The following is a 12842-nucleotide window of genomic DNA, read 5'->3' on the forward strand; positions in this document are numbered from 1 at the left end:
CGACTTTACAAATCGGCTGTGACTTAGTAGTCTAATACATCAAACTAGTTCTCCAATAGATATGTGTTATTGCATTATCACAGCATACTGTATACTCAAGGTATCTGATTGATAATACTAATACTTTTTTGTAATGGATATTGAACAGTATACTGTAAAGCATATTATACTCTAAATCATTTATGCCACTTACAGTGGTGCTTGAAAGTTTGTGAACCCTTTAGAATTTTCTATATTTCTGCATAAATATGACCTAAAACATCATCAGATTTTCACACAAGTCCTAAAAGTAGATAAAGAGAACCCAGTTAAACAAATGAGACAAAAATATTATACTTGGTCATTTATTTATTGAGGAAAATGATCCAATGTTACATATCTGTGAGTGGCAAAAGTATGTGAACCTTTGCTTTCAGTATCTGGCGTGACCCCCTTGTGCAGCAATAACTGCAACTAAACGTTTCCGGTAACTGTTGATCAGTCCTGCACACCGGCTTGGAGGAATTTTAGCCCGTTCCTCCGTACAGAACAGCTTCAACTCTGGGATGTTGGTGGGTTTCCTCACATGAACTGCTCGCTTCAGGTCCTTCCACAACATTTCGATTGGATCAAGGTCAGGACTTTGACTTGGCCATTCCAAAACATTAACTTTATTCTTCTTTAACCATTCCTTGGTAGAACAACTTGTGTGCTTAGGGTCGTTGTCTTGCTGCATGACTCACCTTCTCTTGAGATTCAGTTCATGGACAGATGTCCTGACATTTTCCTTTAGAATTCCCTGGTATAATTCAGAATTCATTGTTCCATCAACGATGGCAAACCATCCTGGCCCAGATGCAGCAAAACAGGCCCAAACCATGATACTACCACCGCCATGTTTCACAGATGGGATAAGGTTCTTATGCTGGAATGCAGTGTTTTCCTTTCTCCAAACATAACCCTTCTCATTTAAACCAAAAAGTTCTATTTTGGTCTCATCTGTCCACAAAACATTTTTTCAATAGCCTTCTGGCTTGTCTATGTGATCTTTAGCAAACTGCAGATGAGCAGCAATGTTCTTTTTGGAGAGCAGTGGCTTTCTCCTTGCAACCTTGCCATGCACACTATTGTTGTTCAGTGTTCTCCTGATGGTGGACTCATGAACATGAACATTAGCCAATGCGAGAGAGGCCTTCAGTTGCTTGGATGTTACCCTGGGGTCCTTTGTGGCCTCGCCAACTATTACACTCCTTGCTCTTGAAATGATCTTTGTTGGTCGACCACTCCTGGGAGGGTAACAATGGTCTTGAATTTCCTCCATTTGTACACAATCTGTCTGACTGTGGATTGGTGGAGTCCAAACTCTTTAGAGATGGTTTTGTAAACTTTTCCAGCCTGATGAGCATCAACGACGCTTTTTCTGAGGTTCTCAGAAATCTCCTTTGTTCGTGCCATGACACACTTCCACAAACATGTGTTGTGAAGATCAGACTTTGATAGAGTCCTGTTCTTTAAATAAAACAGGGCGCCCACTCACACCTGATTGCCATCCCATTGATTGAAAACACCTGACTCTAATTTCACCTTCAAATTAACTGCTAATCCTAGAGGTTCACATACTTCTGCCACTCACAGATATGCAACATTAGATCATTTTCCTCAATAAATAAATGACCAAGTATAATATTTTTGTCTCATTTGTTTAACTGGGTTCTCTTGATCTACTTTTAGGAATTGTGTGAAAATCTGATGATGTTTTAGGTCATATTTATGCAGAAATATAGAAAATTCTAAAGGGTTCACAAACTTTCAAGCACCACTGTATATGACAACATTGTTTAGATTTCTGTTGTTAAGTCTTGCTTTTATAATTCTACACTCATATCCACCTATCCCCTTCATGCTTGTGTGTGGAGAACAGTTTATTTCTCTCCAATATCAGCAGCCTCCGGTTGTCCTCTCTATATTTATACAGCATGGCTTCTGATTGTGACAGATAAAGTTAATGAGCCATACTCGACGTGCCAACTCCATTCTGTTTTGCAGATAGGAGTAGCTTTCCCTCGGTTCAATTGTCCTTGTGGAATCAGAAAGAGTGCCAGGGTCAACAGCTTACAGAGATAAATGCCACATCTACCTGCATTCATTAGGAGTTGAACAGCTTACATGGGCTAACCCATGATACACACAGTATGATGAAAAAAAACAAGTAAAAACAAACAAAAAACAAAACTGCACAACCTTGTTGAAGATTATGAACAGGGATTTTACAATACTACATCACAGTTAAAGACAGTAAAGGAAAATGTGTATCTTTTCTGTAAGCTGAGCAACACATTTATGGAGGATGTCTTCAATTTCAATCATGTGATTCGATGTGATCTAATGCAAATGCATGTTATTTACACTGCTAAATGTCCTGGAGTCAAATAACTGCTGTGGCATTAGAATTAAGGGCATGAAGAGTTCAGACTCACCTTGCACAATGAATAACCCTCATATAGATGGAACCTGCCCTGCATGAAGACACAAGGCTTTTTATTTACATGTCCAAACACAAGCTGTCCATCATGGCCAGGAACTGCACACAGGAAAGAGATGCACCATTGACCATTTATAGTTCTCACATTAGCATATACAGTACTGTGCAAAAGTCTTAGGCACATGTAAAGAAATGTTGTAGACCAAAAATGGCATAAAAAATAATGACATGAAATGTTTCAACATTAAAAAAGTACTATAAACAGCAGTAAGCCATAATAAATGAAACAAAATCAATATTTGGTGTGAGACGACCCTTTGCTTAAAAAAAAAAAAAGTAGTTTCAGGTACAACCCCAATTCCAAAAAAGTTGGGACGCTGTGTAAACTGTAAATAAAAACAAAATATGATCATTTGCAAATCATGGAAATCCTATATTTCACTGAAAATAGTACAAAGACAACAAATCAAATGTTGAAACGGAGAAACTATATTGTTTTTTTGAAAAATATATATGCTCTTTTTGAATTTGATGTCAGCAACATGTTTCAAAAAGCTGAGACAGGGGCATGTATATCACTATGTTGTATCACCTCTACTTTTAACAACACTCTGTAAATGTTTGGGAACTGAAGAGACCAATTGTTGTAGTTCTGAAAGAGAAATGTTGTCCCATAATTGCCTGACATACAATTTCAGTTGTGCAACAGTTCGGAGTCTCCTTTGCTATATTTTGCGCTTTGTAATGTACCAAATGTTTTAAATGGGAGTCAGGTCTGGACTGCACACAGGCCAGTTTAGCACCTGGACTCTTTTACTATGGAGCCATGCAGTTTTAATATGTGCAGAAAGCAGTTTGATATTGTCTTGCTGAAAGAAGGAAGACCTTCTCTGAAAAAGATTTTGTCTGGATGGCAGCATATTGCTCAGAAACATGTATATATCATTCAGCATTCATGATGCCTTCCCATATATACAAGCTACCCATTTCATGTGCACTAATGCACCCTCAATACCATCACAGATGCTAGCTTTTGAACTGTGCACTGATAACAAGCCAGATGGTCCCTCTCCTCTTTAGCCTGGAGGACGGGGTGTTCATGATTTCTAAAAAGAATTTCTACTTTTGATTCGTCAGACCTCGGGATAATTTTCCACTTCGCCTCAGTCCATTGTAAAAGAGCTTGGGCCCAGAGGAAGTGGTGGTGTTTCTGGCAGTGGCGGCTGGTAGTCTTTCAAACAGGGGAGGCTGGTCGGTTACGATATTTCCAGATTTTAAAAGAAAAAACACATCAATTTTGCCCATACTCTTGCCTCTGATCTGGCTGATTGTTGGCAGCGTCACAAACTGTGAAATAACAGGTTCTTTTGGCCCATTAGCCTACTGTCCAATATACATGATGGTGGTGTTGGGGGAAGGGGGGTATATTTTCACATTTTATATTTTAAAATTGTGGCATGTTGTTTAAAAATTGATCATTATTGAAAGCAGCTCTTTGTCAGGAACCTCAGCAGTAGAGCTGGGTGCCACACATTTCATTCAATGACACTTTCCCTATATTTTACTTATTTTGACTGAGAAATGTTTTACTGACAATTTTGACAACCCTTCACTTTTAATCCAGGTCTGTAGTGTGAAATGTTCTCGGCTGTGTTTTTGTTTAAAAATGTTTTCCAAATTGTAGCTGTGTTTAATTCATATCCAGAAAAATATATATTCCAATATAATATTCATTCATTCATTATCTCTAGCCGCTTTATCCTTCTACAGGGTCGCAGGCAAGCTGGAGCCTATCCCAGCTGACTACGGGCGAAAGGCGGGGTACACCCTGGACAAGTCGCCAGGTCATCACAGGGCCGACACATAGACACAGACAACCATTCACACTCACATTCACACCTACAGTCAATTTAGAGTCACCAGTTAACCTAACCTGCATGTCTTTGGACTGTGGGGGAAACCGGAGCACCCGGAGGAAACCCACGCGGACATGGGGAGAACATGCAAACTCCACACAGAAAGGCCCTCGCCGGCCCCGGGGCTCGAACCCAGGACCTTCTTGCTGTGAGGCGACAGCGCTAACCACTACACCACCGTGCCGCCCCCCAATATAATATACTCAGCATAAACATTTTAAATAGATTCTATATTTTTGGTCCATCCATGACATATTACTAAAGTAGCCTATTTACTGTTGTTGATGTGGGTCACTTGCTGTTAACCAATTCACTTTCTCGTACCAGGAGAGCTGAAAGGAACGAGTATTATTCCCTACCTTTTTCACCAAGTCAGTTTGAGGCGTTGGTCTACCCTGCTCTTTAATTTTAATTTTTTCCTCGAAAGGAAGACTGGCAAATGGCTTCGCCAAAATTAAATCAACAATGCTTGGCATCCGTGCGCAGCTTTCTTGCTAGCTGACTAGCCCCCTCAAGTTCAAGTTCAGTCACTCAAATAAACGAAATTTCTGGAACTAAGATAGCAAACTTGACAACACTATATTTACACTTTATTTACAATGAAAATATATACAAACTAAAAAAGCTGGTAGAAACCGTATGTAATGAATGAAATCGAAATGTAAGCTGATCTCTTACAATACAGCACTTGCGAATCCGCATGGGACTGAACTGATGTTGCCAGTTACTGCTGACGTTATCCAGCCCAAAATATGTTCAAAACCCGCCAATATGCACTTAAAATCGCTCAATTGAGCGGGAAACCCCCAATCTGGCAACACTGTACCGCTGCCTGTCTATAGTTGAAACAAGCTGTCAATCAAAGAAAATATCCGGCCGCTTTCACCAATCACCAGTCTCCTCGCGGAAACTGCCATGTCCCTCCCATGTGAGGCTCGGAGTCCGTGGGCGGGCGTTTTCGCAGTATTTGTCCAATAACCGTCTTGCATTTTGAGATTGAAAAGCGCAGAGCTCCCAAATGCCACTGAAGTCCACTGAGGCTGGGAGTCCATGGGAGTCCGTGGGTGGGCGTTTTCGCAGTATTTGTCCAATAATCGTCTTGCATTTTGAGATTGAAAGCGCAGAGCTCCCAATGCCATTGAAGCCCACTGAGGCTGCGCTGCATCGCGCTGTCATGAGGGGGAGAAACTCACGCACACATTAAAGTTATAAGGGCATTTTTAGAGGAGGCTGAGCCTCCCTCGTTGTCTTAGAGCAATCGCCCGTGGTTTCTGGATATTCTTTATATCTGGTTTTAACTTGCGTTTGTGGATGCAGTAATGAACTGTTTTCACAGACGATGGTTTTCTGAAGTGTTCCTGAGCCCATACAGTGATTTCCACTACAGAATCATATCTGTTTTTAATGCAGTGTCTCCTGAGGGCCTGAAGATCACAGGCGTCCAATGCCAGTTTTCAGCCTTGTCTCTTGCATACAGAGAGTTCTCCAGATTCTCTGAATCTTTTAATGATATTATGCAGCATAGATTTTGTGATCCACAAATTTTTTGCAATTTTACATTGAGGAACGTTATTCTTAAATTGCTGTACTATTTGCCCACACAGTCTTTCACAGAGCAGTGAACCCCTCCCCATCTTTACTTCTGAGAGTCTCAGCCTCTCTGGGATGCTCTTTTTATACCCAGTCATGTTACTGACCTATTGCCAATTAACCAAATTAGTTTTTTTTAGCATTACACAACTTTTTCAGTCTTTTGTTGCCCCGTCCCAACTTTTCTGAAACGTGTTGCTGACATCAAATTCAAAATGAGCATATAATCCCCCCCCCAAAAAAAAACCCCAATAAAATTACTCAGTTTCAACATTTGATATGCTGTCTTTGTACTATTTTTAATGAAATATAGGGTTTCCATGATTTGCAAATTACCGCATTCTGTTTTTGTTTACAGTTTACACAGCGTACCTACTTTTTTGGAATTGGGGTGATAATTAGTGCAGTTTTATAAGGAAATGAGCTGTAGGTTTTACTGAGCATATTGCAGAACCAGCCACAGTTTTTCTGGACACTTTGACTGTCACACTTGCTTCTTAATTTTGCACCAAAACCCGGTAGCCTTCATTATGTTTTCTTTTTTAATCTGAAAAGTGGTCTCTTATGTAATACGCTGCTTAGATACAAACTTTTTTTCTGTAACAATTAATTTTGTGCTGGAAAACGAACGTTTGGAACTCTAAAATGTTGTTGTACTGACTCGATAATGTAGAAGTCATAAAATAGAAATCTATAACAAAGTTTGTATGAAAAAAAATAGGGTGCTTAAGACTTTTACAGAGTACTGTACGTAAAGTGAATACGATTTTCAAGAACTTATATTAGTAGGTAAATCAGTAGATTGGCTGAAACTTTGAAAAGCTATTGTGTGTACTGTGAAATATCACTGAGGTATAGTAAAAAAAAAATGTGTACATGCAGGATGATCAGTGCCTCTTTCACTGCATTGCATTACGTTCAGGATGATCAGTGCACTACACTGCATTGCATTGTTTGTGACACATCTTGTTTCATGTGTTGTTCCCAGACTAATACGACATGATGTATGAAGCAATATAACAATAAGTTGGTATGCTTCATCTTGAAGCCATAATTGTCACACACCAACTAAAATAAGTATTTGTTGGACATCATTCGGTGATGCATTAATAAATTAAATAATCTGCTAGATTGGTATCCTTATTTTATTCAGTCATGACCTCCACTCCAGTTAATATGGGCAGTGTGTCCAGCTTTAAATATTATTGGTGAGCTTGAGGCCATAGGGAATGCAATAAGGTGCTCTTTACTATCATTAGTTTCATATTTTTGGGGGGGGGGGGGGGGGGGGGGGGGAGTGCTTAATGAGCAAAATGGTATTTCACCACCTGACTAGTCCCAGCCTGTTCAGATGCACCCTTGAATTCTGTCTTCTGAGATTTGCTTAGCCCTAAAATCTACACTGTTATGAGACAGCAGCTGGATCATTACCGCTGCTGCTCCAGGAGCTTCATTTTTCGTTGAGGATTGACAGATGGCTCCAGAAAGGGGGTTATTGCTTTATTGTAACCATGAAATTTTTTTAATTATTATTTTTTTAAATCCCAGAGTTAATGAGCATATTAACAGCTTAATCAGCATATGTTTGTTATTTTCAGGGTGCTAAAACAATTGTTATAATGAGAAAAGTTAGCAAAATTAATTTGTTAATTATGTTAAAATGTTTTGTTTTTTGAAGGTCATTTTGAGGCCATTTAAAATGCACATTGAATAAAATCAGTATTAAGTATTTTAAGCTTATGTACAATTACTTGATTTTACTGAACTTATTAGAGATCTAATGATCTGATTCTAAGTACAGTATCTTACAGTATATATCAACACTGAAACTTCTTAAACATTCTGATTCAATGTACTAATGTATCTTTTACACTCAATGCATTGGACACAGACATAACAGATTTTTCGTATTACCATGACAAAACTTGTCTTAGTGCTTGCTGTTATTATTGTTGTATTAAAAATGGGAAAACAGATTGGTGTAGTAACTGTAATATAAATATTTCACTAAAACACAAGCTGAGTAAAACATTAAATAAACAGTCATAATTAAAAGCTGTTATCACAGTGTAGTCATTAGGCATCGGTTAAAAAAATGATAAGCCTCAACCGACTACAGAATCAGAAACAACTAAAACTATTGCAGTCCCATTGCATTTTGTTTGGCACAATCATTAAAAGTTTTAAACTCATGATATTTCATTAATTCAGAATGAACTCTACACACACACACACACACACACACACACACACACACACACACACACACACACACACACAAATATCATTATGTGCATTCTAACACTTATCAAGATTATTCACTTCACTACATAAATATTTAAATGTGTCCAAGATATCATAATAAGAACCCCCTCTGGCAGAGATTAGGGACTATTTTTACCCAAGTTGTCATATTTTATTCATGGCCAGTAGTTATTAATTCTCATGAATTCATGGCTCATTTTACCAAGACTTGGGCATGATTTGTTAACCACAACAACATGAGAGGCACAGCCAAACCCCTGTATACCTTACTGCAGGCTCTGAGCTTTCCCAACAGCCCCATACCTTGACTGCTTCCTTTTTATAAGATAAATTAGAATAAATTTACTTTAGGTTGTGGGTAATAACACAAGCTGGTTTCATCCACATTCCCTCTGCACATCTGAATAAATAAATTCTTCAGGTTTATTTCCATATCAACATTTTTAGACCCCTGTCTCATCAGATACTATATGAGCTCAAATTGACAAGAAAACAACAACAACAACAACAACCCCACAAAAAACCCAAACAAACATGACTTAAATAAAAATGCTGTTTTTCCCCCCCACTTACAGATGTCAAGGTCAATAATGAAATCTAATTTAAGGGTTAGTATACAATAAGTGGTATTCAGGCACTGACTTGTGTAAATCTGTGGATCATTTATGACTGTAGTAATCAATTTGAGACTTACATAACAGGCTTCAATAAAGGCCACACATACCTGTGCTCACAGGGAAATTGGGGATGTCCTCATAGCGAAAGGCCTGCTTATTGGAGACGCTCTCTGCAAGGAAGCTGAGTTCAGAGCCACATATTACAGCTATCTTTGGGCGGTGTCTAGTCCTGCTCAGTAGCCACTCTGTGGCTAGCTTACACTCATCAAATGAGCAGCAACTGAATCAGAAAGGAGAGAGTAATCACAGGCTGGATATGATATAATTAAATTGATGATGAAGATTTTACTTTTAATTATCAGATACAGATGTGAGATACGGGCGGCACGGTAGTGTAGTGGTTAGCACTGTCGCCTCACAGCAAGAAGGTCTGGGTTCGAGCCCCGTGGCTGGCGAGGGCCTTTCTGTGTGGAGTTTGCATGTTCTCCCCATGTGGGTTTCCTCCGGGTACTCCGGTTTCCCCCACAGTCCAAAGACATGCAGGTTAGGTTAACTGGTGATTCTAAATTGACCGTAGGTGTGAATGTGAGTGTGAATGGCTGTCTGTGTCTATTGCCGCTTTTCCACTACCAACGCGGCTGAGTTGGGCTGAGTCGAGCTGAGTGGGGCTGTTGGAGTTGCATTTCGACTACAACCGTGCTGAACCGTGCTGGCTGGAAGTGGGTGGACACATTGGGTGGAGTTTGCGAAAGTGGGTGGACGTCACGTGATGTCGTTAGGCGGCGCAAACAGTGACATCAGTGACCTTTTAAGCGGTAGTCTCACGACCCAGATAGTAAACAATAAACATGGAGGACATGGAGTCATTAGTGTTGCTGGTCTTGGTGCTGTGGCTTGTTGTCGCTGACAACGCCAACAGATACTGGCAAGAGTGTATAGATGAGGTGAGGCGCATAAGGCTTCAGAAATTCTCGTAATTCATAATTCTTCTTCTTCCGGGTTTACGGTGTTTACAAATCCCAGCGTGCTCGCAGGGCGTGTGAGGACACTCCTCCTCACCAATCAGTGCACAGGGGAGTGTCTCCTCACGCCCCTAGCCCCACTCGGCTCGGTTTGGCTCGCTTCAGCCCTACTCCAAAACCGTGTGAGTTTTGGGTGCTGAGTAAGGCTGAACCGAGCTGAGTCGTGCTGCTCTGAGGTAGTCGAAATGCGAGCTGTGTCGGGCTGAAGTGGGCTGAAGTGAGCTGAAAAAGGGTAGTGGAAAAGGGCCATATGTGTCAGCCCTATGATGACCTGGCGACTTGTCCAGGGTGTACCCTGCCTTTTGCCCGTAGTCAGCTGGGATAGGCTCCAGCTTGCCTGCGACCCTGTAGAACAGGATAAAGCGGCTAGAGATAATGAGATGAGATGTGAGACACAATACAAGATTAAATTCAGTTTGAGGTCAGATAGGAGAAAATATCTACATAATGCAAGAATGAGTACAAAATCAAAACCATCCATTCATTCATCTTTAGTAACTGCTTTATCCTGGACAGGGTTGTGGTGGATCTGGAGTCTATCCCAGAAACCCTGTACAGAAGACAGTGGGCACACTCTGAATGGGACACCAGTCCATTGTAGGGCACCATGCATACACATATTCACACCTAGAGGCAACTAAACATCGGCAGTCCAGCTACTGGTTTGGGTTTGGAAGTAACACCATGCAGATGCAGTGAGAACATCCAGACAGATAGTCATATGAGCTGAAGATTGAACCAGGGACCCTGGAGCTATGAGGTGGCAACACTGTGCCACCATGCTGATATCAAAACCACCCAATTATTATTATTATTATTTTAAAAAATTAGTTTATTAGATTAGATCCATACATTATGCGTAACCGCTTATCCTGTGCAGGGTCACAGGCAAGCTGGAGCCTATCCCAGCAGACTATGGGTGAGAGGCGGGGTACACCCTGGACAAGTCACCAGAACATCACAGGGCTGACACATAGTGACAAGCAACCATTCACACTTACGGTCAGTTTAGAGCAGGGGTGTCAAACTCATTTTGGTTCAGGGGCCACATACAGCCCATCTGATCTCGAGTGGGCCGAACCAGTAAAATAATTGCAAAATAACCTTTGTCAACTCCAAATCTTTAGCATTGTTTTTTCAGTAGGCTATGCTTTATGCTTCAGCCTACATTTGTAGCCTACATAATCACTGATCACAAGGGATCTAGATTATTACACATTTATTCACAGAGAGGCCAATGGATTTGAAATAAAATGCATTTCACTCTCAAACAACTGGTTTATTTTTATACAGTTGAGTGAATACATTTTTACATCTGACAACCTGAACCAACTCCCCACACTAATGTTGGCAAAGGTAGATGGCTTTTCAGGGCACACAACTTCTGTAGCCTTCAGCATGCATTTTTTCACAAGTTCACTATCAGAAAATGGCTTGGATGCTTGCACCAACTTGTTTGCAATAAGGTAGCTAGCTTTCACTGCTCTATCATTGACCTCACGGCTGCGAGTAAATGCAGACTGCTGTTTCTTCAGACCAGCTAACAATTTGTTTATCTTCTCTTTTCTTAATTGTCCATACAAATTGTGAAAATTTTCTTTATGATGAGTCTCATAGAGGCGCTGAATATTATATTCTTTGAGCACTGCAACCTGTTGATTACATACCAAGCACACTGGTTTTGTATTCACCTCTGTGAATAAATAATACTCAGTCCATTTTTCCTGGAAAACTCTGCACTCTACATCAACTTTTCTTCTTTTTGACAAAGACATTTTGGTAATGGGGGTATCTCATCTCATCTCATCTCATCTCATCTCATCTCATCTCATTATCTCTAGCCGCTTTATCCTTCTACAGGGTCGCAGGCAAGCTGGAGCCTATCCCAGCTGACTACGGGCGAAAGGCGGGGTACACCCTGGACAAGTCGCCAGGTCATCACAGGGCTTAATGGGGGTATCACGCTTGATAATTTTGATAGCAACTTAATAGTGGTGAGGCAAGACTGCCATTCATGGAATCAGACAGCATATCTGGGCACGTTGCTAAAATGTGTTGTTTATTTCCTGATCTCTTATGTCAGTGTTGCTTTTTTTGGCTGCCCCTAGCGGCTGAATTGAACATTTCAGTTATTTCTTTAAAAATTCATAAGTCGTCATAGGAATGGGCTAGAGCAGTGGTTCCCAAAGGGGGGGGGCGCGCCCCCCAGGGGGGGCGTGGGGCACGGATGGAATGAATGAATTAATCAATCAATAAATTACACTGCTAGCATAACATGGAGAAATATTTGGCGGGGGGCGGGGGGCTCCCACTTAAATGCAAATCAGAGGATGAAGCATTGCCAAATGTGCTTCCAAAGCAAGTTCATTCCAAGGCAAAGACAAGAAAATATGATGACATATCTTGTCTTTGGCTTCACCTGTACAACGGTGGGTAATGAGGAGAGACCGCAGTGTGTTGTCTGTCTTAAAGTGCTAGCTTGTGACAGCTTGAAGCCGAACAAGCTAAGACGCCACTTGGAGACAAAACATCCAGAGCACAAAGACAAGCCAGTTGAGTTTTTCAGACAAAAACTCGTAAACTGCCATGCTCAACAGTCCCTATTTACTAAAGCTGCATCCGTACCGGCAAATGCTCAACTCGCCTCATATAAAGTTGCCTACCGAGTGGCACAGTGTAAAAAGCCACACACAATAGTGGAGGAATAAGTACTTCCCTGTGCTATGGCCATGGTATCAACTATGCTTGATGACACTGCAGCCAGCAAACTAAGGGCTATTCCTCTGTCCAACAACACCATCGACAGGCGCATTTATGACATGTCAAAGGACATAGAGGAGCAGCTTAATGACAAAGTGCGTGACAGCCGCTTTTCTCTTCAGATGGATGAAGCCACTGACAGTAACAAAGACTGTTTATTAATTACTTACGTCAGATTCATAGATGGAGATGACATGAGGGAGGAATTGCT

At 40.8% G+C, this 12842-nt stretch overlaps 1 protein-coding gene across 1 annotated transcript in view; it reads right to left on the bottom strand.

The window, feature by feature from the left end:
• Nucleotides 1–12602, bottom strand: part of pnp4b (purine nucleoside phosphorylase 4b) — a 31571-nt gene extending 18969 nt beyond the window's left edge. The window contains exons 1-3 of the mRNA XM_060920840.1: nt 12535–12602; nt 8957–9129; nt 2457–2560 (exon numbers count right to left, since the gene is read on the bottom strand). Coding sequence (XP_060776823.1) covers nt 2457–2560; nt 8957–9129; nt 12535–12602 — 345 coding nt within the window. The remainder of the gene's footprint in view (nt 1–2456; nt 2561–8956; nt 9130–12534) is intronic.
• Nucleotides 12603–12842: the final 240 nt, after the last annotated feature.

This window comes from Neoarius graeffei, chromosome 5 (assembly GCF_027579695.1).
Source record: "Neoarius graeffei isolate fNeoGra1 chromosome 5, fNeoGra1.pri, whole genome shotgun sequence".
In the NCBI taxonomy this organism is placed as follows: Eukaryota; Metazoa; Chordata; class Actinopteri; order Siluriformes; family Ariidae; genus Neoarius; species Neoarius graeffei.